This window comes from Cervus elaphus, chromosome 13, assembly GCF_910594005.1.
Source record: "Cervus elaphus chromosome 13, mCerEla1.1, whole genome shotgun sequence".
Classification (NCBI taxonomy): Eukaryota; Metazoa; Chordata; class Mammalia; order Artiodactyla; family Cervidae; genus Cervus; species Cervus elaphus.
The window spans coordinates 69,332,808-69,360,782 of NC_057827.1; the positions used below are offsets into that span (position 1 = coordinate 69,332,808).

At 54.9% G+C, this 27,975-nt stretch overlaps 1 protein-coding gene across 1 annotated transcript; it reads left to right on the forward strand.

The window, feature by feature from the left end:
* The first annotated feature begins 34 nt into the window (after positions 1–34).
* On the forward strand, positions 35–27,955 carry LBHD2 (LBH domain containing 2). Its single transcript, XM_043921568.1, has 6 exons — positions 35–124; positions 13,548–13,807; positions 13,980–14,409; positions 24,720–24,809; positions 26,400–26,556; positions 27,604–27,955. The coding sequence occupies exons 1-6, from the start codon at positions 35–37 to the stop codon at positions 27,702–27,704; spliced, it is 1,128 nt and encodes a 375-aa protein (XP_043777503.1). The 3' UTR covers positions 27,705–27,955.
* Positions 27,956–27,975: the final 20 nt, after the last annotated feature.

Here is a 27,975-nt window from a genome sequence, read left to right on the forward strand (position 1 = left end):
TGGGGGCTGCCGGAGAGGGGCCACCCAGCGCCCCATGAATTCGTTATGCACCCCCAACGGCCGCTTCAAACTCTACTGCCCACCGTCCCCTCCACGCAAGCAGATGCCTTGGGATGGCAGTTTGGTAGGAAGCGGCCTGCCGTTTCCTCTGGGCTGGTACTAAGATTGCGGGTTTCTGCGTGTGTCTGGGGAAGGAGGGGGTGATGGAGAGTATCTGCACTCAGAGGAACCCTTGGCGTCGGAAGAGGAGGGGCAGCCTAGAACTCGTGGGGCGTCACTGAGGCCGTGGGGGTGAGCAGGCAAGGGCTGGGGAGCCAGGATGTAGGTTCAGTTCAGTTCAGTCGCTCAGTTGTGTCCGACTGCGACTCCATGGCCTTGCAGCACGCCCGGCTTCCCTGTCCATCACCAACACCCGGAGCTTGCTCAAACTCATGTCCATCGAGTCCGTGATGCCATCCAGCCATCTCATCCTCTGTCGTCTCCTTCTCCTCGTGCCCTCAATCTTCCCCAGCATCAGGGTCTTTTCCAATGAGGACGTAGGCTTAGGGAATCCCTTAAGTGGGAGGAGGGGAGAGGGGGCAGCTTCAGGAGGAGCAGGGCAAGCCAGGCGGAGCAGATGTGGTTGAAGATGGAGCACTAAAGAAGCCTGTGAAAAAATTAACCTATGAACATAAAATCAAAATAGCGGCTACCTCTGTTGGGGAGGCATTGAGTGCCATGGGTAGCAGGGAGCCTTCTGGGCTTCTAGGAATGTTCTGTAATTTGACTTGGATGGTGGTTATGCAGGACTCCATAGACGGAACATTTTTAAACTGTACACTTGAGTAGTGCCTGTCACTGCATACCTATTATACCTTATTTTTAAAAAGCAGGCATAAACAATCTTTGGTGTTAGAGGTCAGAGTAGTGGATATGTCAGGGAAAAAATGTGCTGCGGGACTAGGAACATTCTGTATCTTGACCCATCTTGCTATGTGGGTCTATGCATACACAAAGTTTAATCAAAAAAGGAAAAAATAAATTTAAAAAAAGTCAGTTAGTGGTGTCCAGCTCTTTGTGACCCCATGGACTGTACCCCACCAGGCTCCTCTGTCTGTGGAATTGTCCAGGCAGGAATACTGGAGTGGGTTGACATTTCATTCTCCAAGGGACCTTCCTGACCCAGGGATCGAACCCAGGTCTCCCGTGTTGCAGGCAGACTCTTTACCAACTGAGCCACTAGGGTACAAAACAAAAGAATAAACCATGCTCTTAAATATCTGTACACTTATTTGTGTCACGGAGCTTCCCCAGGCGGCTCAGTGGTAAAGAATCCACCTGCCAACGCAGGCGATGCATATTCAACCCCTGGGCCAGGAAGATCCCCTGGAGGAGGGCATGGCAACCCACTCCAGTATTCTTGCCTGGAGAATCCCATGGACAGAAAAGCATGGTGGGCTACAGTTCATAGGGTCACAAAGAGTTGGACATGACTGAAGCAACTCATCACACAAACACATGTATTATACCTCAATTAAAAAAATAAAAAGGCCAAACTGACGAAAATGGCCCAAAACCAAAGATGCCCCACTGGTTTTAGGGTAAAGACCAAATTCTTCACTTTATCTTTTTTTGTTTGTTTTTTGGAGTATAGTTGATTTAAAATTCTGTGTTAGTTTCCTCTGTACATCTTACATTTTAAGTGATCAAATGTCTGAATTTGTCTGGGACAGTCCCAATTTTTGCCATTGTCCCAGTGTATGTATAACAATGTCCCCATTTATACAGTATATTCTCTCACCCCCAGACACAGCAGGGTTGGCCTGGGCCTGCTCAGTCCTCTAGCCCCATCCTTACTCTCCTCTCCTGAATCTCCGACTTCAGTCTCACCGACTGCCTTGTTGTTCCTCTACTGTTTCTACTCCCTCCTGCCTCAGGGCCTTTGCACTTGCCAAGCCCTTTCAGCTGGGATGCCCCTCCCTGACCATTTTCACTTTGTCTGCTCAGCCCAAATCTGTTTCAGAATTGCCCTTTCAGGGCAGCCTTGCCTAACTCCCCAGGCCCCACTGCATAGTTTTCCTTAGCATTTGGCAAAGTGGGTAACTGTGAGTCTTGCCCATTAGTCTGGATACTAGAAATCTTCCTGTGCCTCAGTTTCTTCAAAGATAAAAAAGAGGAAAAAAAAGATAAAAAAGAGAATGATAATAGGACCTACTCCAGTATTTCAGTAAGTTTCTGGAAGAATTAAATTAATACCCCAAGAGCACCTTGAACTGCCTTTTGGTGCATGTGCTCACACACTGATAGCTGGTGTCATGCACTAGAATTGTTAGATCTAAAACCAGGGGCAGGGGCTCTGTGACCAGCTGATGGGTGGAGTGTCTTGGGTTCCCCAGAGGAGGGAATCCCAGAGTCCTCAGGCATCCTTGAGGTTCCTCTGTGTCTCCTGATCACTTTGGGCTGCTGTAACAAAGCACCATTGGCTGGGTGCCTTATAAACAACGGGAGTTTATTTCTCACAGTTCTGGAGGCTGGAAGGCCAAGATCAGGATGCCAGTGTGGTCTGGTTCTGGGTGACTGCGCTGTCCCTGGTTACAGAGGGCTGTAATTCTGTGCTCTCACATGATGGAAAAGGGTAGCTCTGGCCTCTTATAAAACAGGCACTAATCCATTCACGAGGTCTCCAGCCTCATGACCTAATCATTTACCAAAGCCCCACCTCCTAAAAAACATCACACTGAGCCTAGCCTTATCCCCAGGCCCTGAAACATGCATAACACGCAGCAGTCAAGCCACAACACAGTTTCACCTGATCAGTGTAACAACAGGTATGACTGTCAACACTCAGGGAACACTCTCGCCTGACCTCTTTTCTCATGAAATCGAACAGTGTGTCTTAAGAGCGTCTTTACACAGCTCTGAAACTGCAAGGAAACATGTTTTGAGATGAGGAAGCAGAGCTGAGAGTCTGGCAAGTAAAAGACTTGGGCAGAGTACCCAAGAGGAGTGAGCTGCGCTGAGAGAGACCCCTGGAGATCTGCAGGGGGTCCCCCGGGTTTCCAGCCGCATACTGACCAGCACTTGTGCAGAAGGAAACTATCAAAGGCTGGGGAAAGACCCACTCAGAAGGGCTACAGGAGACAGCGCCTGGTACTCACATACATTGGGACCAGTGTTGTCTTTCACCAGCCAAACTAGAAACGCTCAATCATTCGGTACTGGGCAGAATTCCCTAGAAGCCTGTGCTTTGGGTGTGGGAACTAGCCTGGGACTGAGGATTGCTCCAGGCCTGCCTACTAACAAATCATAAGAACAAGACCCCAAAGTATCAAACTGTTTCCGGGTAATTTAACTGCATCCCAGAACCAAGTTCCAGGAAATTTATAGGAACACAAAAATATCCAGCACCCAAAAAGATAAAATCACAATGTCTGATATCTACTCAAAGACTTCTAGGCATTTAAACAGTCAGGGAAACTCAACCCACAATGAAGAGAATTATCAAATAATCAAAACTAACCCAGAACTTCCACAGATGTTAGAATCAGCAGAGAAAGACACTAAAGCAGTTGTTATAGCTGTATTCCACATGTTCAAAACGTTAGTAGAATCATAAAAGACTTTTAAAAAAACCTAATAGAATTTTCAGAGATTAAAACGACACTTTCTGAGATGAAAAACATACTGTATGGGATTAATGCCAGCTTAGACATTGTGTAAGAAAATATTACTGAATGTGAAGGTACAGCAGTAGAGCTTATCCAAAAAAATAAAAAAGCGAGGGGAAAAAAAAAAAAGAATTTAAGGGGCTTCCCTGGTGGTCCAGTGGTTGGGAGTTTGCCTTCTAGTACAGGAGATGCGGGTTCGATCTCTGGTGGGAAAACTAAGAAACCCCAAGCCGTGGGGCAGCTAAGCTTGTGCATAGCAACTCCAGAGCTCAGACCACAGCTAGTGAGCCTGCATGCCACAGTGAAGACCCAGAACAGCCCAAAAAAAAAAAAAAATTCTTTAATTAAATGAACATCAGTGAACTGTGGGACAGTATCAAGTGATCCAACATATGGATTGGGGTCCCAAAGGAGAAGAACAAGAAAGAGAAGGGACAGAAAAAATCTGAAGAAATAATGGCTGAAAAATTTCCAAACTCGATGAAACCCATAAATCACAAATCCAAGAGGCTCAGTGAAACACAAGCACAAGAAATATAAGAAAAAACAAGAACCCCCCCCCAGACAAACAAGTAATACTAAAGCACATCATGATCAAATTGCTTAGAACCTGTTGATAAAGAGAAAAAATTAGCCAGAGGGGGAAAAAAGACACATTATGTGCAGAGGAACAAAGATGACATCAAATTTCTCATTGGAAATTGTGTAAATGAGAAGACATCTCATTGGAATGGCATCTTCAAAGTACCAAAAGAAAAGCAAAATAACTGCCACCCTAGAATTCTATTCCCAGCAAAAATACCTTTCAAAAATGAAGGTGGAAATGAAGATGTTTTCAGATATATGAAGGCCCACTAAGAAGGCAGAGGGACAGTGCCTGATTGCCTTCTTTGGCTTTTCTAGACATGTTTACTACTTGGGTAAAGTCCTCTGATTCATTTACTGAGTACCCATGAAGACTGTCAACTTTGAGTGAAACCCAGGGAAAAAGTGGGTTCAGAACAATGTAGGTCCAGACTTTGGTGCAAACTCCCCTGCCACATAAGCAGTTAAGCCCCAAGATCCAGCAGACCCTGGGTTGGTTTGTGTGTCTGTGGGGAGAGTGCGGTGCTGGGTGTTTGTTGCGGCACGCAGGGTTTTTCTTGCTGTGGAGCACGGGCTCTAAGGCGTTGGGGTTTCCATCATTTTGGCACGTGGGCTCAGCACGTGCTGCACAGACTTAGTTGCCCCATTGCGTGTGGACTCTTCCTGGACTAGGGACTGAACCTGGGTCCCCTGCATTGACAGGTGGATTCTTAACCACTGGACCACCAGGGAAGTTGCAGACCATGTCTTCTTCTGCCAACAACTCTTCTCCATTTTGAGGACTGTTCCTGGCTTGCTGTTGAATCTAGATGGAGACTTAATGCCTAACCATGGATAACCAAGAAATGATGACTCAAGATGTCCATCCTAAAATAGATATTGTCTTACCTACTAAATCTTAAATGTAGATACGTACATAACATTCCATTGTAAAATGAAGTGATCCCAAACAGACTTGGAAGGAACAAGTAAACTTCATGAGTAGATGACTTAAGACTCCTTGGTATCTGCTCCTGATGTTTTACCAACTCTTTAAAAACCCACAGCTATGCTCCCATGGGAAGTGTTGTGATAATCAATGGAGGACAAAAATGTGTGTCTGGTTTAAAGATTGGTCTGGCTGGTGTGGTGACTCCCACCAGAGAAGGATGGCTGTGGCTTTACAGACACACTCAGGAGAAGCCCTGAAAGACTATGGTGAAGAGCAACTCTTCCAGGAAGCAAATATATTGATGCTGTGTGGACTCATGGGCAGGGGTTAACATTGGCCAGCTGATCAGAGACTTGGAAAGAATGAACTTTTTCTTGGCGATCTGGGGGAAAGGCACACAGATGGAACTGTCAGAAAGGGCATGAAGTGAGAATGAATACTCACCGAAGGACATCTACCATGGAGGAAGTTCTCAAGTGTCGAGTGGACAAGACAATCTGTTTTTGAGGACATCAGCCTCTCCCCTCCCCTGCCTCAGTGAGCAACAGGTCCATGTACAAGTGACCAAGAGGGCAGAAATGGAGTCTATGCAGGGACTCAGCCACACAAACTACCCTCACCCTGGCTGACTTGGCTTCCATCATGGTTGAGTGTCCACCTTGTCACCAGCGGGGACCCACACTGAGTTCCTAATATGGTGCCATTTCCCACAGGGACCAGTCTGGTGGCTGGTGGTCAGCGTGATAACATAGGACCTCTTTCATCATGGAAAGGGCAGCAATTTGCCCTTGCGTATTTCAGGTGAGGCTTTTCTGGTTACATTCCTTCTACCGGCAGCACCATTTGTGGACTCAGAGAATGCTTTATTTATCCATCACCATGGCAACCCAGGCAACATTGCCTTGGGCTGAAGGACTCATTTTCTGATGAAGATAGTGAGGCAGAGAGCTCCTGCCCAACAAATTCCCTGGACTTACCCCATGCCCCATCCTCCAGAAGCAACTGGCCTGGGAGAATGGTGGGCTGGTCTGCAGAAGACTCGTTACTGCGCTGGGTGAGAGACAACACCCTGCAAGGTTTAAGTGATGCTCTCCGGGGTGTGGGGCGTGCCTGACCAACCAGGCATTACAGGGCGCCCTTCCCCCAGAGCCCAAACGCCTGGGTCCAGGAATCCAGCAGTGGGAGGTGGGAGTCGGCCCTCCCACAATTACACCAAAGAACACACTGGAGGAATTTTTGCTTTCCTTCCTGTGACCTTGGACTAGTGTCCAAGAAAGGAATGTCTCCATCAGGAAACGCATTCATGCTTTGGATGAATTAAAGCTGAGGCTGTCTCCTCCCCCAACTGGGTACTTCTGGTTCCTCATGCCACTGAACCAGCAGGCAGAGAAGGGCATACTGATACCAGTCATCAGAGGGGATCCTAACTGGCGCTACATGCTGGGGCCAGGTGGACTACATGTGGCGCCCTGGGATTTCACTGTGGTGCTTAATGGTTCTTACTGGGCAAAAGGAAGGGCGCTCCTTAAAGATGGGCTTGGAAAGCACTCAGGTCCCAAGGGAACAAAAGTTTGGGTCATCCCACCCAAAGGCTAAAAAATGAGCACTGCTGGCCTTCCCTGGTGGCACAGTGGATAAGAATCCACCTGCCAATGTATGGGACACGGGTTTGATCCCTGGTCCGGGAAGATTCCACATGCCATGGAGTAACTAAGCCCATGAACCAAAACTAGTGAGCCCGTGAGCTGCAGCTACTGAAGCCCGTGCACCTAAAGCCCGCACTCCACAACAAGAGGAGCCACCGCGATGAGAAGCCCACGCACCGCAACTGGAGAGCAGCCCCCACTTGCTGCAACTAGAGAAAAGCCCTTGAAGCAACGAAACCCAATACAGCCAATAAATAAATAAAGCTGCAACTAAAAAAAAAACAAACGTGCTGCTGAAGGGCTGACCCAGGGCTCAGTGGTTGCAGAGCATGTCAGAAGCAGGCTCTGTCCCAGCAAGCACCCACCCCCTACCCCCCCCCACCCCACCCCCCCCACCCCCGCCCCGAAGGGGTGGCTGTGTTCTTCTCAGCTGTCTGGCTCCACCCCCTGAGACCTTATTTGGGGAGGGGCGCCTCCAGCTTCAGGCCGGCCCCCTCCTCGGTTGTTATCACCCAGGGTGATCAGAGGCTGTGTCCTGAGTGTTGAGGACACACATCCCCCAGGGGACAGGGGTGGATGCTGAAGGCCGTGGGGTGGATGCTCCAGGGCCACTCTCCACCCTTCTCTGCCTGCTCTGTGCCCCAGACGGGCCGTACCCGTGGCGGGGGTAGCTTGAGAGAGGAAGACTGGGATCCCGGCCCCACCACCCCTATCCTATGGCTGCACCCACAGCCTGCCCCGGGCCCCTCTCTTTGACACACCTGCCCCCAGGGTCCAGCCACCCCTCCCTCTCACAGCCCCTCCCTGACCTACCTGTCACTGCCTTCGGGAGCCGCCATCCCTCCCCGAGTGTCCGGGATCCTGCTCAGACCCCAGGAAATAAACCCGCTTTTATGCTTTCCTGGATTCGCCCGCCTCTGTGTGCCTCTGCTGGGACTCTGATCAGTGCAGTCCCACGTACAGTAACACTCATGACCCGGTTACTTACAATTAAAACAATGAAAACGAAAGTGTCCTTCAATAGACAAATAGATACATAATGGTATCTCCAAAGTTTGGAATTCCATGGATCCATTAAAAAAATGAGGGACTTCCCTGGCAGTCCGGTGGTTGAGACTCCATGCTCCCAATGCCAGGGGCGAGGGTTCGATCCCTGTTCGGATGCCACATGCCGAAGAAATAGCAGCAGCCAAGACTGTCGCCTGAGCGTCCTCTCTGGTCCAGGGGCAGATTACAGAGCCGCGCACAGAGGAGTGGAAAGAGAGCATCTCAGAGAGTGAGGGCCTAGGGGGCAGTGCTGACAGTGATGAGGCGGGGGCTGCCTTGCAGATGGGGGTGACCCCTGTCGCCAGGACACTGTCGCTGAGAAGTGAATGGAAAGGAAGCAGAAGCAGCCCCGTGAGGCTTCCCCGGCTCAGAGCGGGAACCGAAGGCGGCCCAGGCGGACCAGCAGAGAGGCAGGCAGGCCTGCATGTGCGTGGTCAGGTCTTGGTGGCTAGGCCCAGCGACTCCCCCTTCCCTGCCAGTCGCCTCCTGGGTCCCTCGGCCACGGTGACCCTGCCAGTGGTTCCTGAGGTTTCCTGCTTCCCAGCTCGCTAGGCCACAGCCCTTCCTGAGGGGTGTTTCTCTTCCTCTTTGTCGGCCTCCCAGCTGACGACGTGGAGGACTTTGAAGGTCAGGGGCATGAACCAGTCCTCTGCCAAGGGTGGGCAGAAGAAAGTGCCCCCGGATGTGTGTGCAGGAAAGAGTGGGGCGGGGCAGCGACCCAGACCTGGTTTGCGAGCCCCCGCCCTGCTGGTCCCCCCAGGCACATCCTTGCAGGAAACGCCCCACTGCCGCCTGGAATGTTCTCTGCATCCAAAGGCACTGGCCCCCGTTCCAGCCATCCTCCGCAGCTGCCCACGTGGGGTGCTCCGAGCGCTGGGTGGGGGCATGAGACCCTGGCCGACTCTGGGAGCCCAGATCCCCGTCTGAAAGGGGGCTGGAGACCCTGACTGGCAGAGTCACAGGGAGACTGCAGCGCGGTCACGGGTGCAACCTGCTGCCACGCCGGGCACCTGAATGCAGCTCGCCCGGTCACACGACCAGGCCAGAGCTAATGGCAGTGACACCGGCGGAAGATGAGAGACTGAGGCGGCCCCCTCTCCCCCCGCCCCCACCCCTGGAGCCAGGAGTCCCCACCAGCCACTGGCTGCCACGCACACCTTCCCGAAGGCGGACTCTGCCCGCAGCTCTCTCTTGCATCCATGGCTCCCCACTCCCTCAAGGATAAGGGTGCCCTCTTGAGCCTTTAATCTAGGAGCTTCCCTGGCAGCTCAGTTGGTAAAGACTCCGCCTGCAATGCAAGAGACCTAGGCTCCATCCCTGGGTCAGGAAGACCCCCTGGAGAAGGAAATGCCAACCCACTCAGTATTCTTGCCTGGGAAATCCCATGGGCGGAGGAGCCTGGTGGGCTAGAGTCCATGGATCGCACAGAGTCAGACATGGCTGAGTGACTCAACCACCCCTCCCAGGGCCTACAGCGCTGCCCTGCCAGAGGGAATTACTCTCTGCTGGTGTGGAGGCCTGACCAGGAAGTCAGGGAGGAGGCGTGGGGTGGGGTGGGGTCGGGGTGGGGGGCTTCGGTGGAGACTTCAAGGTGTCAGAGCAAAGACTGCACACCCGATGCACAGCTCTTTACAGACTAGGCTGCTAAGAACCAATGAGGCAGGGGCAGGAGTCACCCCATTTCCCAGAGGCACAAACTGAGGCTGGGTGAGGCGAAGTAACTGCTGGGACATGGCAGGGCCTGCTTCCGAGCCCAGACACCCTGGCCCACCACTGTGCTGCCTTCCCTGCTTCCTTCTAGCCCGGGCTGGGGGCTTCTTCCTGGGAAGAAAGAAAAACTCCATGAGGAACGCTAGCCCCGGCGCTGTCTGTGTGCCAGCACTTTCCACAGGGCCTCACACTTATCTGCACACAGCTTGTCCTCCTCCCCACCGTGCAGACAAGGAGCTCACGGCTCAGAGTGGGTGAGAGACCTGTCTGGGGGCCCACAGGGAGTGGATGGAGGGGCCAGGGCTCCGTCTAACCCTTGGGAACTTGCTACAAATGCACCCCAGACCCGAGGACCCAGAACCGCCAGGCCAGGGGCCTCCATGCCGTTCTGTCCCATGATCGAGCCTGGGGACCGCCAGGGGCTGTTTTCCCTCCAGGGCCTCTGCCCTGGGCCCTGGTGGGCACTCGCCTCCCACCTACTCCCCTCAGTCCCCCAGAGCTGAGTGAGAAGGGGAGGGGGAAGCCAAGACCTCTGGGCGGACATCTAGTTTGGACATGCCCCAGCCAGTGCCCCCTTCACTTGATGGAGTCGGAGGGATGATCACATCTGACAGCCAATCCCCCTCCCCTGCTGCACGTTCCCACCTCCCAAGTTTGTGAGGAGTAAGGGAGGTAACAGGCGGAGTAAGCACAAAAGACTCCTCCTAAACCACCTCTCCGTCACCTTTGTTGGTGTTGCTCAATTGCTCAGTCATGTCTGACTCTTTATGACCCCATGGATTGCAGCACGGCAGGCTTCCCTGTCCTTTATCATCTCCTGGAGCTTGCTCAAACTCATGTCCATTGGGTCGATGATGCCATCCTACCATCTCATCCTCTGTCATCCCCTTCTCCTCCTGCCTTCAATCTTTCCCAGCATCAGTGTCTTTTCTAATGAGTCGGCTCTTTGAATCAGGTGGCCAATGTATTGGAGCTTCAGCTTCAGCATCAGTCCTTCCAATGAATATTCAGAACTGATTTCCTTTAGGATGGACTGGTTTGATCTCCTTGCAGTCCAAGGGACTCTCAAGAGTCTTCTCCAACACCACAGTTCAAAAACATCAATTCTTCGGCGTTAAGCCTTCTTTATGGTCCATCTCTCACATCCATACAGCTTCCTCAGTTGGTAAAGAATCCGCCTGCAATGCAGGAGACCCCAGTTCGATTCCTGGGTCAGGAAGACCCGCTGGAGAAGGGATAGGCTACCCACTCCAGTATTCTTGGGCTTCCCTGGTGTCTCAGCTGGTAAAGAATCTGCCTGCAATGTGGGAGACCTGGGTTCAATCCTTGGGTTGGGAAGATCCCCTGGAGAAGGGAAAGGCTACCAGTTCAGTATTATGGCCTGGAGAAGTCCGTGGACTCTATAGTCCATGAGATTGTAAAAAGTCAGACACTTCTGAAGGACTTTCACTTTCACACTTTCACATCCATACATGACTACTGCAAAACCATAGCTTTGACTAGACAGACCTTTGTCGGTAATGTCTCTGCTTTTTAATACACTGTCTACATTTGTCATAGCTTTTCTTCCAAGGAGCAAGTGTCTTTTAATTTCATGGCTGCAGTCACCACCTGCAGTGATTTTGGAGCTCAAGAAAATAAAGTCTGTCGCTGTTTCCATTGTTTCCCCATCTATCTGCCATGAAGTGATGGGACCGGGTGCCATGATCTTCGTTTTCTGAATGTTGAGTTTTAAGCCAACTTTTTCGCTCTCCTCTTTCACCTTCATCAAAGGGCTCCTTAGTTCCTCGTTGTTTTCTGCCATTAGGGTGGTGTCATCTATATTACCATTAAAATTGCTATTTTTACGGTGGAGCTAATACCCCCACCCCCCACCTTCCGTGGCTGCTAGCAGAGCTCAGGGATAATCTCCCCACAACAGCCTTCACGACCCGGGGGGGCCCCCTGCTGACTCCCCTGAGTCGGGGTCTCGGCTCCTGGGGCCTGCTGCCTGGTCACCCTTCCCAGACGTTCTTCCAGCCTTCCCCCACACTCCCACCCAACTAGGGAAGGGCCTGGAGCGTGGGTGCGCCTGGGGCAGCTGATTCACCCGGGCATGCGGTGAGTGGACACAGGAGGAAATGGTGGCCCCACGGCTGAAGGTCCAGCCGGAAGTGGGGGTGGCGTTGGGTGTGGGGAGACTGGTGTCCAGGCCTCGGCTTGCAGCTCCGCCGGGCCTCCAGGCCTTGAACCCCACTCCGCGCCCACCAGCAGGCAGGGCTGGGTCCCGGAAAGGAGATGGCCCTCGCCTGCTCCCCACCAGCCCCACCTCGGTTTTGCTCAGGGCTTGCTCCTGCCACAGTCAGGGCTTTGCCCCCAGGCGTGGAGCGGGGGTGGGGTCACTCGGAGGCTGTGTTTTTTTTTTTTAATTTAAAATTTTTTGTCTGCACACTTTGTGGGTGCTTAGCCCCCCATTAGTGATCAAACTCACATCCCCTGCTGTGGAAGCGGAGAGTCTTAACCACTGGACTGCCAGGGACATCCCACTGTAGCCGCTTTTAGAGTCCAGCTCTGGAGAACCAGTAAACCGAGAGGGAGCGGGGAGTGGGCAGTTTCCACGAGGTCAAGGACTTAACGTCCATCCTGTCTGCTCGCAGTGACTGGTCGCCCCTGGGGCAGGGACAGTGGGGGGAAGAGGGAAGGCTCCAGGGCTCCCCTTGGAAGGCAGGAGGGGCTGGGAAGACTCAAGTCCCAGCTTGGGGTCTGTGCTGGGAGCCCTGGGGCAGGCCGCTTTCCGCTCTGGTCTCTGGTCTCGGTGTCCGAGCCCCTCGATTCCAGGCTGCTGTGATGTCTGGAGGACCCAGTGGGCTGGGCGGCCCCGACCGGGCTGGGGCCCGACAGTGTTAAATGGATGTGTGGGGCGAGGTGTGCTGCCTTGCCCGCCCCAGCCCCACACCCCAGGACAGCAGCCTAGCCCAGGGGTTTGCAGCAGGCCTCACGTGCCCACTCAAAGCAGAGCCCCGCTTCGCAGCTCTGTGACCCCGGGCAGGTTCCTCAGTCTCTCTGTCCCTGGTCTCTTCATGTGTAGAATGAGATAATAATATGCCATCTCACAGGGGTTCCGAGATTACATGAGCTTGGCAAAGCACCAAACCATGTCCTGTACGCAGGAAGAGACATGCAGGCTCAGCTAGAACATCGCCGGGCTTCCAGAACACTTCAGTGCTGTACCAGCGTATACATGCATAAAAGGGCACATATTTTAAGCTTTCTGCTTATTACGCAAAGGGGCTCAGGACCGCAGGAGAGGCATGTTCGATCCCTGAGTCAGGAAGATCCCCTGGAGGGGGAAATGGCAACCCACTCTTGCCTGAAGAATCCCATGGACGGAGGAGCCAGGCGGGCTGCAATCCGTGGGGTCGCAAAGTCAGACTCAGCTTAGGAGCTGAGCACACACGGGGCCCAGGATGGTCGTTGCTAATGTCCCAGTGCGGGTGGGCTTCCCAGGCGGCACTAGAGGAACCCGTCTGCTGATGCAGGAGACGTAAGAGACGCAGGTTGGATCCCTGGGTTGGGAAGATCCCCTGGAGGAGGTCATGGCAACTCACTCCAGTATTCTTGCCTGAAAATCCCCATGGACAGAGGAGCCTGGCGGGCTACAGCCCTCCGGGCCGCAGAGTCGGACACACCTGAGGCAGGTGGAGCACATGCACCTGAAGAGCAATCCGCCCGCGGATCTGTGAGGCAGAAACTGCCGCTGAGCTGGGGTGCCGGTGGGGTGGCCACATGGGGCAACACCCGGAGCCTCCGGGATGCAGGCCTGCTGGGTGCTGCCCTCTGTTCCGGGCCGTGGGCGAGTCCTCGGGAGGCTCAGAGACTAAAACCCAGGCCCAGGAGCCCTGCCCAACCGCATCCTCGCCCTTCGGACAGCGTGAAGGGCTGCGGGGAGGCAGAAGGGCGGGGTGGGGGGGGGGGTAGGCGCTAACACCGTCCCTTCTGCAGGCGGAGCACTGTGGCCGGGATGACCGGCTGGGCCCTGCGGCCGTGGCCTCGGTCAGCTCCGCGGTGGCCTGCACTCTGGACCCCCGCAGTGGCCCTTCGCCCCTTTGCCCGCGGCGCCCTCCCGGACCTGCGCAGCCTCTCTCTCTTCCATCAGACCCCCACCCCCGCCTCCCGTCGCAGGTCACCTGTCCAGGCGCGGCGGGTGGAGTGGACCCGCATCGCCCCTCTCCTCCCGAGCGGAGCTCCCTGCGCGGGTCGCGGTGGGGGGTGGCGAGCGAGCACCCCAGGGCTCTGAAATGGGGAGCCAGCCCTTCCTCGGCCAGAGGGCGGGGTGTCAGGGCGCCCGTGCGGCTCCGCCTCGGGTTCCCAGGCGACCTGCGCTCCCCGAGTCTCCGTCTTTCAGGACCGGCCAGGGCGGCGGCGCTGAGCGAGGAAGGAAGGTCAGCCCGAGCCCCGCTCTGGCTCCCGCAACCGGAATCCCCGCCCTGCCCCGTGGAGGGAAACGGGGGCCGGGGACCCGGAGAGACAGACTGGGAGACAGACTCCGGGCCTCCCACGTCCAGGCCGAGAGCGCGTGTCCGGCGGCGCTGGGCGCTTCCTCCGCCGCCCGCCCCCACCGTCGGAGCGGGGCCTGCCGCCCGCAACCGGCCTGTCCCGAGTCCGGGCTCGCGGGCGCGAGCAGCCGGGGCCGCGCAGGGTCCCGGGATGGAGCGGGCGCTCGAGAGAAGGCCCGCGGCCCCAGGGACCGCCCCGCCCGCACCCCGGAGCCTCGCGGCCGTCGGCCGGTCCTGCCTGGCGGACGCCTGTCTCAGGACCCCAACCTGCCTGGTCTCGCGTCAGGCTCAGCGCAGCCGCCGTGCAGGTCAAGGGCGGCAGCTCGGGTCTGGGGGCAGATCCGGGTCCCCCCCACCCATCCCCACTGCAGCTTTTCTGGGAGGACAGGTTCCCCCAGCCCCTACTTGTCCTGGTCGGGGTGGGGAGTCTGTCCCCGCCTTGTCCCCGGGGGATCTGAGCCCCACTTGTCCTGGCGCGGCGCTCAGCCTGGGTGGACACGTCGGCGGCTCCTGGGGTCTTGGAGACGCTGGGAAGGGCGCCGGTGCCTCCCGGGGCTGCCTCTATTGGTGTGATTACCTTATTACTGCATTTAAAAGGTTGAAATCGGATTGTTTACGTTAAAGAGAAATGTCCAGAAACATTGTGCTGTCAGCCCGTCTAATTTCGGGGCTGGGAATTCAGTCAAGCTGGAGCTAGACGGTTGGAAATCCCTCCTCAGGGCCCTTCCCTCCAGCTCCGGCCAGGACTTCTCTCTTGCCTCATTGTCAACCCATCTCCAGGGCCGCAGCCACTCCTCCCTTGGGGTCATTTACTTAGGACCCTCCGCCCAGCAGCCCACCAAGGGCGAAGGGACTCCGTCCTGGCCCTGCCTCTCCCAAAGGATCAGCACGCGAGGACAAAGCCGAGGACCGAGGTGAAAGTGAGAAGTGTTCCTCTCCCCATGGTTTCTGACTCTTTGATCCCAGGGACTGTAGCCCGCCAGGCTTTTCCAGGCAAGAATACTGGAGTGGGTAGCCACTGCCCTACCCCCAGGGGATCTTCCCAACCCGGGTATCGAACTTGGGTCTCCTGCATTACAGGCAGAGTCTTCACTGTCTGAACCACCAGGGAAGCCCTGGACCACGCTGCTCACATTAAATTAACACCGAAATTTCCCTTTGCTCTTGTGTGGCCCTCGCAGAAGTCTGGGGTGTTTTACTCCAGAATCACCACAAGAGGGCGCCAAGAGCAAGCCTCCCTGGCCCAGAGCCAGGCCTCCACCGCCCTGAGAGGCCGCAGCGGCGTGGTGCCATCACCTCCATTCAAGCTTTGGAGGGTGCGTGTAGGGGAGGGGCCGGGAGGAGGAGAACTGCAGCCTCGCCGAGGCCAGGGAGCCTCAGGGATGGTTGGTCCTTACTCTTCATTTGGAACATCATTCTCTTACTGCATTGGCAGAACACCACTGCCCAGAGCAGGCAGGGCCTCCCGAGGGCACGCAGCAAAGGCTGGGGGCCATCGGGACACACAGCTCTCGCCTCCAGATCTGTCTGTCTGCAGTGGGGAAGGGCCCACGGTGGAGGGCAGCAGGGAGGGGGAGAGGCAGAATTGGAGGCTGGGGGCAAAGATGGGCCCCAAAGATGGACGCTGTGGGCTCAGCTCTGGGCCTCCAGGTCTGCCCTTAAAGAGGCTCCCCGACCCCAGTCTGCTGCTCCACCAGCGCTTTGAACCTCAGGGCCCCTGAGCACCTCCCGAGAGCCCCCTTTAGGAGCCCGTGTCGGCTAACACCTTGGGTGAAAGGCAGCGCCTTGGGTGACAGCGGGCACCCTCGTTAACGAGGAGGGAGAGAAAATCCCGCCCAGGTGGGAAGGAAGTGGCATGGCCTTTTGCGGGATGCGGGAGAGGGGCATGCCAGCACGCACGCTCCTGACACAGGGCGCCAGGGTGTTGCGATGCTGTAGTTGCAGCCGCAGAGCCTGCCCCAGCATTGCTGCCGGACCCTAAAGCAGCACCCCCACCATCCCTGAGGTTCACCTTCTGTCCAGTGAGGCGGTGGGGGTGTGTCTAGGGGTCCCGTCTCAGCACGTAGCTGACCGGGGTGCCCGCCTGCCTAAAGCCCTCCCAAAGCTCCCCGCTGTCACCAGGGACCAGTCCCTTGGCCGCTCCTCCCAGCATCGCAGCGTACCTGCCAACCTGTTTTCTCACCCTCACCATCATCGGGTCGCCCACACTGTGGCTGCCTTGCCCAGATCAGGCCTCTGCTGATCCTGCCCTGACGCCGTCTCCCCAGCCCTCCTCCTTGGAAACCTGTGCAAAGAGCTACAGCCAGGCCATGGCCAGAGGGTGGACACACCGAGATTCAGACACAATACACATTTTTACACCGATCATTCTCTGTCTGACCTGGTCCATTGTTTTAAAAAAAAAATTATTTTATTGACATATAGTTGACTTAAAATGTTGTGTTAATTTCTCCTGTGGAGCAAAGTGACCCAGATATCCAGATGAATATATATATATATATATATATATATATATATATATATATATATCAAGGTAGGGTGGCTCAGATGGTAAAGTGTCTGCCTGCAATGCAGGAGACCGAGGTTCGATCCCTGGGTCGGGAAGATCGCCTGGGGAAGGAAATGGCATACATATATATTTTTTCACCATGGTCTGTCACAGAACACTGACTGCAGTTCCCTGCGCTACGCAGTATGACCTTGTTGTTTCTCCATCCCAGATGTAATAGTTTGCCTCTGCTGCTCCAGGTTCCCACTCCCTCCCTCCCCACCCCACAACCACAAGTCTGCTCTCTGTATCTGTGAGTGTGTTTTTGTTTCCTACATCTGTTGATTTGCATCGTATTTTAGATTCCACAAATAGGTGGCATCATATGATGCTCCCTTCCCTGTCTGATTTACCCCACTTACTATATAATCTCTAGGTCCATCCATGTTGCTGCAGGTTACATAATTTCATTCTTTTTGATGGCTGAGTAGTATTCCACAGTATATATATTCTTCCAAGGTGGTGCTCGTGGTAAAGAAACTACCTGTCAATGAAGGAGATATAAGAGACACGTTTGATCCCTGAGATGGGAAGATCCCCTGGAGGAGGGCTTGGCAACCCATTCCAGTACTCTTGCCTAGAGAATCCCATGACAGAGGAGCCTGACGGGCTATAGTCCACAGAGTTGGACACAACTGAAGCGACTTAGCATGTGCATGTGTGTGTGTGTGTCTTCTTTATCCATTCATCTGTTGATGGAGATTTAGGTTGTATGTCTTGGCTATTATAATGTTTCCCTTTTTTGAACGATCAGACTTAATTTATCAGACTGAATATAGATGGGATCTTATTCATCTTGATTCCAGAATCCAGCACTAGCACTGAGTAGTATTTAATATTTATGTTTAATGTTAATAGTTATTAATAAATAAATGCTTAGTTTATGAATGCATGGACAGGAGACTGGTGAGAAGATGAGTGGATGGGTGAAGGGTGGAGATGGGTGGTGGAAAAAGAGAAGTGAGAAAGATTTACTTGTATTTATGTGTGTGGATAGCACAAATATAAGTGTGATAGATGAATGCACGGCAGAATGGTGGATGGGTAAGTCACTCAGTGGATAGATGGCTGGTGGGGGATGAGTGACTGGATGGGGAGGTGAACTAAAGGATGGATGACGGATGCAGAATGTGTGCGTGGGTGGGTGGTTGGTGTACACACAGTGGTTGGCTGGGTGCTGGAAGCATGGTAGACAGTGGTGCTGATGGTCGGACGATGGTGGGTGGTGGATGAATCTATAATGGTAGTTAAGTACGATGAGTGGATAGATTGATAGATGGAGGGCGGGTGAACTTGGACACTAAATTGGGTCTGATTGATACTGAAATAATCTATAGATAGTGCATTATAGGTAATAAGTGGTGAGTGGTGGATGCTTATTCAATAGCTGAATCATGGAATTATGGGTGGATGGAGGATAAATAGTGGCTGCTTATGAAGGATCTAGGCACAGAGAATGGAGGGCTAGATGGTATTAATAGATAAATGTGAATGGATATATGATTGATGGATGGATTGTAAATGGTGGAAAAATAAATGGTGGCTGAGTGGTGCATGGATGGCAAAAATGGATAGTTGCTGGGTCAGCAGATAATGGGTTGTGTGCTGTGGACATGTAGATGAAAGGATAGTGGATGGATAGATGTCAATTAGGTGATGAATGGATGATGGCTAAATGACAGATACATCTTGGAATATAGATGCATGAAAGGTGAACAGTGGAAGGGAAGATGGTGGAGAGATCATAGATGGATGGTAGGTGGTCAGTACTATATTATAAATCGATGACTTAATGTATTGATGGAGGAAGATTGGTAGATGGCAAATGGATGTGAATGGATGATAAATGAAGATGATATTGAGTGAGTAGTGAATAATGAATGGGGGGTGATGTACAGATAATTACTGGGTGGTTTGTAATGGTGGATGGATCTCATTGCTGTCTCTGCTCTATCCCCCGCATCTAAAATAACACTTGGTGTAGAGAGAGCACTCGATGAATTCTTCTAGAGTGGATGATACTTGAATGGGTTTTGAATGAATAATGAATTATGGCTGGATGATGTATGGATGGATAGAGGATATCGTGAGATGGGCAATGAATGGATAGATGGGTGGTGAACAGAGATATGAAGTGGGTGGATGGTAGATGGTGGCTCATAGAAGTATGAATGGGTTAGGGATGGGGTGTGACTGGTGACTGAATAGATGAATCCATGACCGGATAGATGAATTGTGACTCTGTGGTAAAGAATCCGCCTGCCAATGCCAGAGTTTGATCCCTGGGTTGGGACGATCCCCTCAAGAAGGAAATGGCAACCCACTCCTGTATTCTTGTCTTGGAAACCCCAGGGACAGAGGAGCCTAGCAGGCTATAGTTCATGGGGTCACAAAAATTCAGACAGGATTAGTAAGTAAACAACAACAAACTGTGACTGACTGGCTGGAGGCCAAGAGGTGAGTGGTGGATAAATTCAGATAAACGGACAGTAGCGGTAGATTTGGAGAAGGAAATGGCAGCCCACTCCAGTATTCTTGCCTAGAAAATCCCATGGACAGAGGAGCCTGGTGGGCTGCTGTCCGTGGGGTCCTGAAGAGTTGGACACGCCTGAAGCGCCTTAGCATGCATGCATGCATTGGAGAAGGAAATGGCAACCCACTCCAGTGTTCTTGCCTGGAGAATCCCAGGGACAAAGGAGCCTGGTGGGCTGCCGTCTATGGGGTCGCACAGAGTCGGACACACCTGAAGCGACTTAGCAGCAGCAGTGGTAGATTAGTGACTGAGAACCAGATATGTGGTGAATGAATAAATCATCCATAGATGGAGAGACAGTTGTTAAATACTGATGGAAAGGTGTTAGATAGTCAATGATGGTGGATAGATGGATGGTGACTTAATATAGGGCTGAAGGGTATTTCCACGGTGTACTGTTTCTTGGTGAATGGATGGATGCATTTTGTTGTTGTTCAGTCATTCAGTCACGTCTGACTCTGTGATCCCATGGGCTGCAGCACGCCAGGCTTCCCTGTCCTTCGCCATATCCCTGGAGCTTGTTCAAACTCATGTCCATTGAGTCAGTGATGCCATCCAACCATCTCATCCTCTGTTGTCTCCTTCTCCTCCTGCCTTCAATCTTCCCCAGCATCAGGGTCTTTCCCAATGAATCAGTACTTCACATCAGGTGGCCAAAGTATTGGAGTTTCAGCTTTAGCATTAGTTCTTCCAGTAAAATTCAGGACTGATCTCCTTTAGGGTGGACTGGTTTGATCTCTGTGCTGTCCAAGGGATTCCCAAGAGTCTTGTCCAACACCACAGTTCAAAAGCATCAATTCTTTGGCACTCAGCCTTTTTTATGGTCTAACTCTCACATCCATACATGACTACTGGAAAAAACCATAGCTTTGACTATACAGACTTTTGTCAGCAAAGTAATGTCTCTGCTTTTTAATATGCTGTCTAGGTTGGTCATAGTTTTTCTTCCAAGGAGCAAGCATCTTTTAATTTCATGGCTGCAGTCACCATCTGCAGTGATTTTGGAGCCCAAGAAAGTAAAGTCTGTCACTGTTTCCATTGTTTTCACATCTATTTGCCATGAAGTGATGGGACCAGATCCATGATCTTGGTTTTTTGAATGTAGAGTTTTAAACCAGTTTTTTCACTCTCTTTCACCTTCATCAAGAGACTCTTTAGATCCTCTTCACTTTCTGCCATAACGATGGTGTCATCTGCATATATGAGGTAATTGATATTGCTCCCGGAAATCTTGATTCCAGCTTGTGCTTCATCCAGCTTGGCATTTCACATGATGTACTCTGCATACAAGTTAAATAAGCAAGGTGCCAATATGCAGCCTTGATGTACTCCTTTCCCAATTTTGAGCCAGTCTGAACTGAAATGGACTGGAATGGGCAAATTTAATTCAGATGACCATTATATCTACTACTGTGGGCAAGAATCACTTAGAAGAAATGGAGTAGCCCTCATAGTCAATGAAAGAGTCTGAAATGCGGTACTTGGGTGAAGTCTCAGAAATGACAGAATGATCTCATTTCATTTCCAAGGCAAACCATCAATACAAGTCTATGCACCAACCACTAATGCCGAAGAAGATGAAGTTGAATGGTTCTATGAAAACCTATAAAACCTTCTAGAACTAAAACACACACACACACAAATGTCCTTTTCATCATAGGGGACTGGAATGCAAAAGTAGGACGTCAAGAAATAATTGGAGTAACAGACAAGTTTGGCCTTGGAGTACGAAATGAAGCAGGGCAAAGGCTAACAGAGTTTTGCCAAGAGAACGCACTGGTCATAACAAACACCCTCTTCCAACGACACAAGAGAAGACTCTACACATGGACATCACCAGATGGTCAGTGCTGAAATCAGATTGATTATATTCTTTGCAGCCAAACATGGAGAAGCTCTACGTTGCTGCTGCTGCTGCTAGGTCACTTCAGTCATGTCCGACTCTCTGTGACCCCACAGACGGCAGCCCACCAGGCTCCCCCGTCCCTGGGATTCTCCAGGTAAGAACACTGGAGTGGGTTGCCATTTCCTTCTCCGATGCATGAAAGTGAAAAGTGAAAGTGAAGTTGCTCAGTCTGTCCGACTCTTAGTGACCCCATGGACCACTATCTACCAGGCTCCTCCATCCATGGGATTTTCTAAGCAAGAGTACTGGAGTGGGGTGCCATTGCCTTCTCTGGAGAAGCTCTATACAGTCAGCAAAAACAAGACCAGGAGCTGACTGTGGATAAGATCATGAACTCCTTATTGCAAAGTTCAGCAAACTTAAATTGAAGAAAGTAGGGAAAACCACTAGGTCATTCAGATATGACCTAAATCCAATCCCTTACAGTGAAAGTGACAAATAGATTCAAGGAATTAGATCTGATAGACAGAGTGCCTGAAGAACTATGGACGGAGGTTCATAACATTATACAGGAGGCAGTGATCAAAACTATTCCCAAGAAAAAGAAATGCAAAAAGGCAAAATGGTTGTCTGAGAAGGCCTTGCAAATAGCTGAGAAAAGAAGAGATGTGAAAGGCAAAGGAGAGAAGGAAAGATATTCCTATTTGAATGCAGAGTTCCAAAGAGTAACAAGGAGAGATAAGAAAGCCTTCCTAAGTGAAGAGTGCAAAAAAATAGAGGAAAACAATAGAATGGGAAAGACTAGAGATCTCTTCAAGAGAATTAGATACCAAGGGAACATTTCATGCAAAGATGGGCACAATAAAGGACAGAAATGGTAGGGCCCTAACAGAAGCAGAAGATATTAAGAAGAGGTGGCAAGAATCCACAGAAGAACTATACAAAAAAAGGTCTTCATGACCCAGATAACCATGATAGTGTGATCACTCACCTAGAGCCAGACATCCTGGAGTGTGAAGTTAAGTGGGCCTTAGGAAGCATCACTACAAACAAAGCTAGTGGAAGTGATGGAATTCCAGTTGAGCTATTTCAAATCCTAAAAGATGATGCTGTGAAAATGCTGCACTCAATATATCAGCAAATGTGGAAAACTCAGCAGTGGCCACAGGACTGGAAAAGATCAGTTTTCATTCCAATCCCAAAGAAAGTCAATGCCAAAGAATGTTCAAACTACAGCGCAAATGCACTCATCTCACATGCTAGCAAAGTAATGGTAAAAATTCTCCAACCTAGACTTAAACAGTACATGAACTGAGAACTTCCAGATGTTCAAGCTGGATTTAGAAAAGGCAGAGGAACTAGACATCAAATTGCCAGCATCTGTTGGATCATAGAAAAAGCAAGAGAATTCCAGAAAAGCACCCACTTCTGCTTCACTGACTATGCTAAAGCCTTTGACTGTGTGGATCACAACAAACTGTGGATGGATGCATGGTGGATGGAACTTGGATTGTGGAAGTTAGGTGGTGGGTTGTATGGGACAGTTGTTGGTTTATTGGTGGTGGGGGATGCATGGCAGATGGCTGAGGTTGGCTAGTGGCTGAATGATGATTGGATGGTAGAAGAGACATGAATAGATCGGTATAGTAGATGACAGTGCCTGGGTAAGTGGATGCTGCTGAATCGTGGGTGTGGGCTGGGTGTTGGATGTTGGGTAGATGATGGTGGATGTTAGGTGTGGATGGTGTAAGGCTGGGTGGACCAGCAGGCGTGCATCCTGGCCTCAGGTATCAGGTCTACACGCCAGGCTGAATGAGACTGATTGTCCCTTTGCGGGAATGGAATCAGGGATGAAGAGGGGACTGGTGCGGTGACACTCTCCCTCCACACACACAATGGCCCTCACAGGTGTGATTCTTGTCCTCTTCACTCCCCCTTCCAACTGGAGGGTGTCCTCGCTCTGATGTATCTAGTCGCCCTGAATTCTGCACCCCTGAATTCCTGAACCTCAAACTTGAGGCTGTGTGCCTCGAGGGGCTAGGATCAGGTTCTGGGGTGCTGCGGTTTTGGCAAGCGGGGAGATGAGGCCGGGATGTTACCTGGGAGCGTGAGTGTGGATGAGGGGCCGGACGAGGGAGCGCCTGTGGGCGGAGAGCGCGCGGGAGGAAGGCGGGGAGCGAGCCAGGGCCGGCAGACGGCGAGCGGCGGAGCAGACAGTGCCGGCCGGCGCGAGCATCCGCTGGCGGTGAGTGTGAGAGAGACATGGGGCGCGCCCCTTCCCCACCCTCGTCCGGCCCGCGCCCCCCGGTGAGCCCGCGCGGCGTCTGGGAGAGCAGGAAGGGGCGAGGGGTGGGTTTGAGTCGGCGCTCACTAGAGAAGGGGACGGTGTGGGGACCACAGCCAGCCCCGGGCTGCCGGACGCCGGGCTTTGGGCTCGAGCAGCGTCTCTGCGGGCTGGCCGCCACACCTGACCGCCGCTGCAGGTGTGGGTGGCCGAGCCTTCGCTGCGGGGATGCCCCACTGGCAGGGGTCCCCGGTGCCAGGCTGCGGGGAGGCAGCCCTCCAGTGTCTGCCCGCTGCCCGCAGCCCCCTTGGCTCCACCGTCTTTCTCCATCAGCCGCCCTCTCTCCTGAGTCTCCATCATCTCTCACCTCTTTCTGTCGTCTCTCTGAATCTCGCCCTCCAGTTCTGTCATCCCTGCGTCCTCTCTGTGGCCCGCGCGTTTCTTTCTGCGTCTCCCTCCGGTCTTTCTCGCATCTGTCTGGATCTCTAAGTCCGCTTCCCTGGGTTTGGCCCTGGCTGCCTTGGGCTCCAGTTGAGCTTCTGGGATCCTGGGGTGGAATCCCAGGAATGGGTGACCCGGAGCCTTGGGCCTGGGGGAGGGCTCTCAAGTGCTCTGGGACTGGGTGGAGGCTCGGGTGGGTATGCTGGCTGCCCACTGCCCGGGAGGCCCCGTGCTGCCCGTGGCCCACCCCCCACCACCCAGCTTCCCTGGGTCCCAGCGGGACCCGAGCTGACCCGAGCTGGGTTTTGGTCAAAGGAGCTCATTTCCTGGAATAGCTGCCCCCCACCTCTTGCTGGGTGTGCCCAGCACCCCTCCCCCACGACCAGCAGGGCATCGGGAGCCTTGCAGCGGCTGGTCAGTGCCCTCCATCTGCCCAGTGCCCAGGAGGCTGCCTCCCAGCCGGTGCCACCCAAGTTAGCTGCCTGCCCGCCAGACCCAGCCCAGCCTGGCGCAGGTGGAGCGTCAGAGTCTGGTGTCCAGCAGTCCTGGCAGGGCCCCTCTTCCCAGCGCCCTCGCTGTGTGGTCTCTGGCCGGGCTCCCTGGCCCCTGGGCCTGGCCTGAGGGGAAGTGGCCACAGGCAGGCAGGAGGTCAGCCTCCCTTCAGCTGTGGGGGTTGAGGGCGGGGCCTCGGGTGTGTGCGGGAAGGGGGGAGGCGGCATCTGTTCTCCCGGAGGAGTGAACCCTCCTGCTGCAGCCTAGGGCCCCCGACGTGGGGCCTGTCCAGCGCCCCCCTGATGGTGGCTTGGCCGGGGAGCCGAGAGGTGGAGACCCAGCCTGGGCGGTTTCTGTGGGCCTGGGGTGGGGTGGGTGCGGGCTGGGGGTGGGGTCTGGGGCTTCCGGGAGTGGACGGGGCGCCACATCCAGGCCCTAACACGCACCCCGCTTCTGCTCCTTGTCTTCGTGCAGCCGGACGGCGGCCGCAGCATGCGTGGCCCCCAGCCCGCCGCCGCGCCCGAGCTGGGCCCAGACAAGGAGGCCGGAGGCCCCGCAGCAGAGGTATGTATGCGGTGGGGGCTCTGCGGTCTGCTGCCCTCAAGCCCTGGCCTGTGACAGCACGTGCCTCAGTTTACCCACCTGGGTGGGGGAGGCGCTTGCCCCTCTGCAGGAGTCTCACGCGCACAGTCGTTGAAGGCCCAGCTCTCCAGACTCGGGGAGACCCCAACCAGGCCTGGGGAGCCCAGGGCCTGCGCCCAGGTTGGTCTGCGCTCCGCTGGGTGAGGCCAGTCCAGGGTCCCCTGCTCTCACCTCAGCTTCTCCAGGAGGTGTTGATGGAGCTGACAAGGGATTCTTGCCCATAAGGCCCAGGCCTGCCGCTCTGAGTCTGGAGTTGGGCTCTTCTCCTTGTTGGGGCCAGCGGGCCACTGAGGGGGCCCAGCCCAGAGCTGCATGAGGCCCGGTCTGGGGCCTGGGGTTGCCCTCCTGGTGGGGAGTCTGGTGGAGAAGGTGGACACCAAACTCCACTGGCCCAGATCTTCCCACAGCATCTGGGCAGAGGAGTGGTCCTGGGTGGGACCCAGCAGGGCTTCCAGGAGGAGGGCGCGAAGGAGACTGGCGAGGTCAGGGAGGAGAGTGGTTCTGGGGTGGGGGCGGGAAACAGCCCCTGGACGGGCAAGGCCAGCAGGGGGGTCCAGGAGATCCAGTCCCTGGGCCATGGTGGGGTCGTCGGTCTTGTCCCTCTGATCCCACAGAAGTCCCAGCCTAGTGACACACTTCAGGATCTCTGCGGTACTTGGTTCAAAGGCTGATCAGACAGTGCACTGAAACACGTGTTCAGATGGTTCCGCTGAGGGGGGCAGGGAGGTGCGAGGGCCATTTAGCAAAGTCCTGCCAGCCGTGTGCCTGCTCTTCCCCGCCTTGACATGCCTTTGGGGAAGGCAGAGAGCGGTGGAGAGTGGGGAGCTGCGTTGGCCCCCAGAGTGCCAGCCTCCTGGGTAAGAGGTTGGGATGGGAGCTCCCGGACGGGGACCAGCCCGATCAACCGGAGGAGGTGGGTTGGCGCAGGAGAGTCAGGGCTGCAGGTCTGTGCATGGCACGGGGCGCCTCGGGGCCTCTACCTTGGAAGGCCTTGAATGGGAGGCGGAGATGCCGAGGGCCCCAGGAGGGCTTGGGGAGGCAGCCCCCACACGCTCTTGTGGGCACTGAACAATGAGCCCAGAGAAGTTACTCAGGTTGCCATGGGAACAGCTTCCCAGCTTCCCCGAGCTAGGAGGAGGCCAAGGGCCCTAAGAGAGACCCCAGGAAGGAGCCGGGCCTGATGCGGGAGGCTGCCTGCCGGGGAGGCACAAAGCCCTGAGCTCGCTCACCTTGGCCTTTCCCGCCACAGGCCTTTCTGTGAAATGGGCCTGAGGGCTGAGCCCAGGTGGGTTCTGTGTGGCCCGGGCGCCGAGTGCCCCAGCTCCAGGGGTGGGAAGGGGAGGGCCACGACCCTCTGGGGGATGTGCGCGCATGCGCAGGAACTCACCTGGCCCTGGGGACTGGGCAGGTGAGGGACCCCCATTCTCCCCGTGGACAACGCAAGACAGGCGAGGCAGGCTGTGGGGAGCTCAGGCCTGCCGTTGCTTTGACCCCCTGCCCACCCCCTTGCAGGCCATGGTGGGTGCCCGGGAGAAGGGCCCTCGGCTGGGCCAGCGGCTGCCCTCGATCGTGGTGGAGCCCAGCGAGCTGGGTGCGGTGGAGAGTGGGGAGCTGCGTTGGCCCCCAGAGGGCGCCCAGAGGGGGTCCGCCCGGAGCCAGGCTGATGCTGGTGAGTGAGGGGCAGCCCGTAGGGGTCCCGAGAGAAGTCAGACGCCTGGTCCTCCACCCCTCCAGCCAGCCCGCACCCCGCCCATCTGCCGATCCCATGAGCTTCTGCCGCCTGGGCACTGCCTGGCCTGGCCTTCCCTGCCACCCTCCCCGCCATCTGCACATGCGTTTCGCTCGTCCAGGTGTGGCCCCAGGCCTGGCACACAGGTGCTCCCTTGCTCTCACCTCTCAACACCCGGTCCCAGCCCCTCTCCCCTCGCTCTTACAACTCATCACCTCTGGGACAAGTGTGCATTGCCCACTAGGGCCTGGAAGGGGTAAGGGTGTGGGTACAAGGCAGGGGGGTGTTGCAGAAGCTGGTGCCAGGCTTCTGTCCTGGTGTGGGTGCCCTGGTTAAAGGCCGAGGGGCTGCCAGGGCCAGGGAAGTTTTGGGAGGAGGACGTGTGGGCAGGAGAGGGGTCAGCCAGGAGCCAGTCTGCCGCGTAGCAAAAGCAGCTGGCCGGGCCCCCGGGGAGGGTGCCTAAGGGGTTAGCCGTGCCCTGGGCAGCTTTGTCCCCTGAGCCCCCGAGGGGTCAGTCCCGGGGGATTCAGCCTCAGATGGGGCTGCTCCTCCCTGCCTGCCCTCCTCTCCTCCGACATCGGCCCCCGGCCCAGCCCTGCAGCCCTTGTGGTCTGCCGCTCCCCGAGCTTGGGCCCAGAGGAGCTTGTCTGCACCTTAACCAGCACCTCTCCCAAAAGTCCCCTCAACCTCCGGCAGGTCTGCCCGGGGCCCGCGCCTTGGGTACCCACTGAGACCTGGGCTCTGGGGAGGACCCCAGGTCTCCGCCCAGTCGGCCACCCCCGAACGGGTGGCCGTGCTGGGGACCAAGGTTCTCCTGCTCCTGGAGCCTGGCCTTACCCTCCCCCCGCACCGGGAACCACGCACCCAGTGACCCCCCCACCCCCCTCACCGGTGGGGAGCTTGTGGCCTGCCGACCCTCACACCTCTCCTGGCAAACCTGTCAGAAATGCATGCCCCACCGACACGGAGACCTGCGTGTTTCCTCAGACCCCTCACCGCGTCCGCCGGGAGCACCGGGGGAGGCTCCAGCTGACGCTGATGATGAGCGTGCCAGCTCCGCGGGCCAGGCCCCCTGCGCCCGGCGGTAGGACAAGGACCGGCCAGATCCTGCCATCCCCCGGCTCTGACAGCTGAGAGGGGGCCTCCGCCCCGGAGCGGCTGGGCTGACGCTTCGAGAGGCCTGGGCCTGCCCGGGCGCCCAGTGGGCACAGCCGATCACCACTCCTCCTGCCTCACCAGGCCCACCAGCACCGCCCCCACCCCTCCCGGCTGCGGCCCAGGGTTTGGATCACACCCTCCTGCTTCTCCGGTGGGAAGCACAAATAAAGGCTCATCCTGGTGGTCAGTGGGCACACTGGG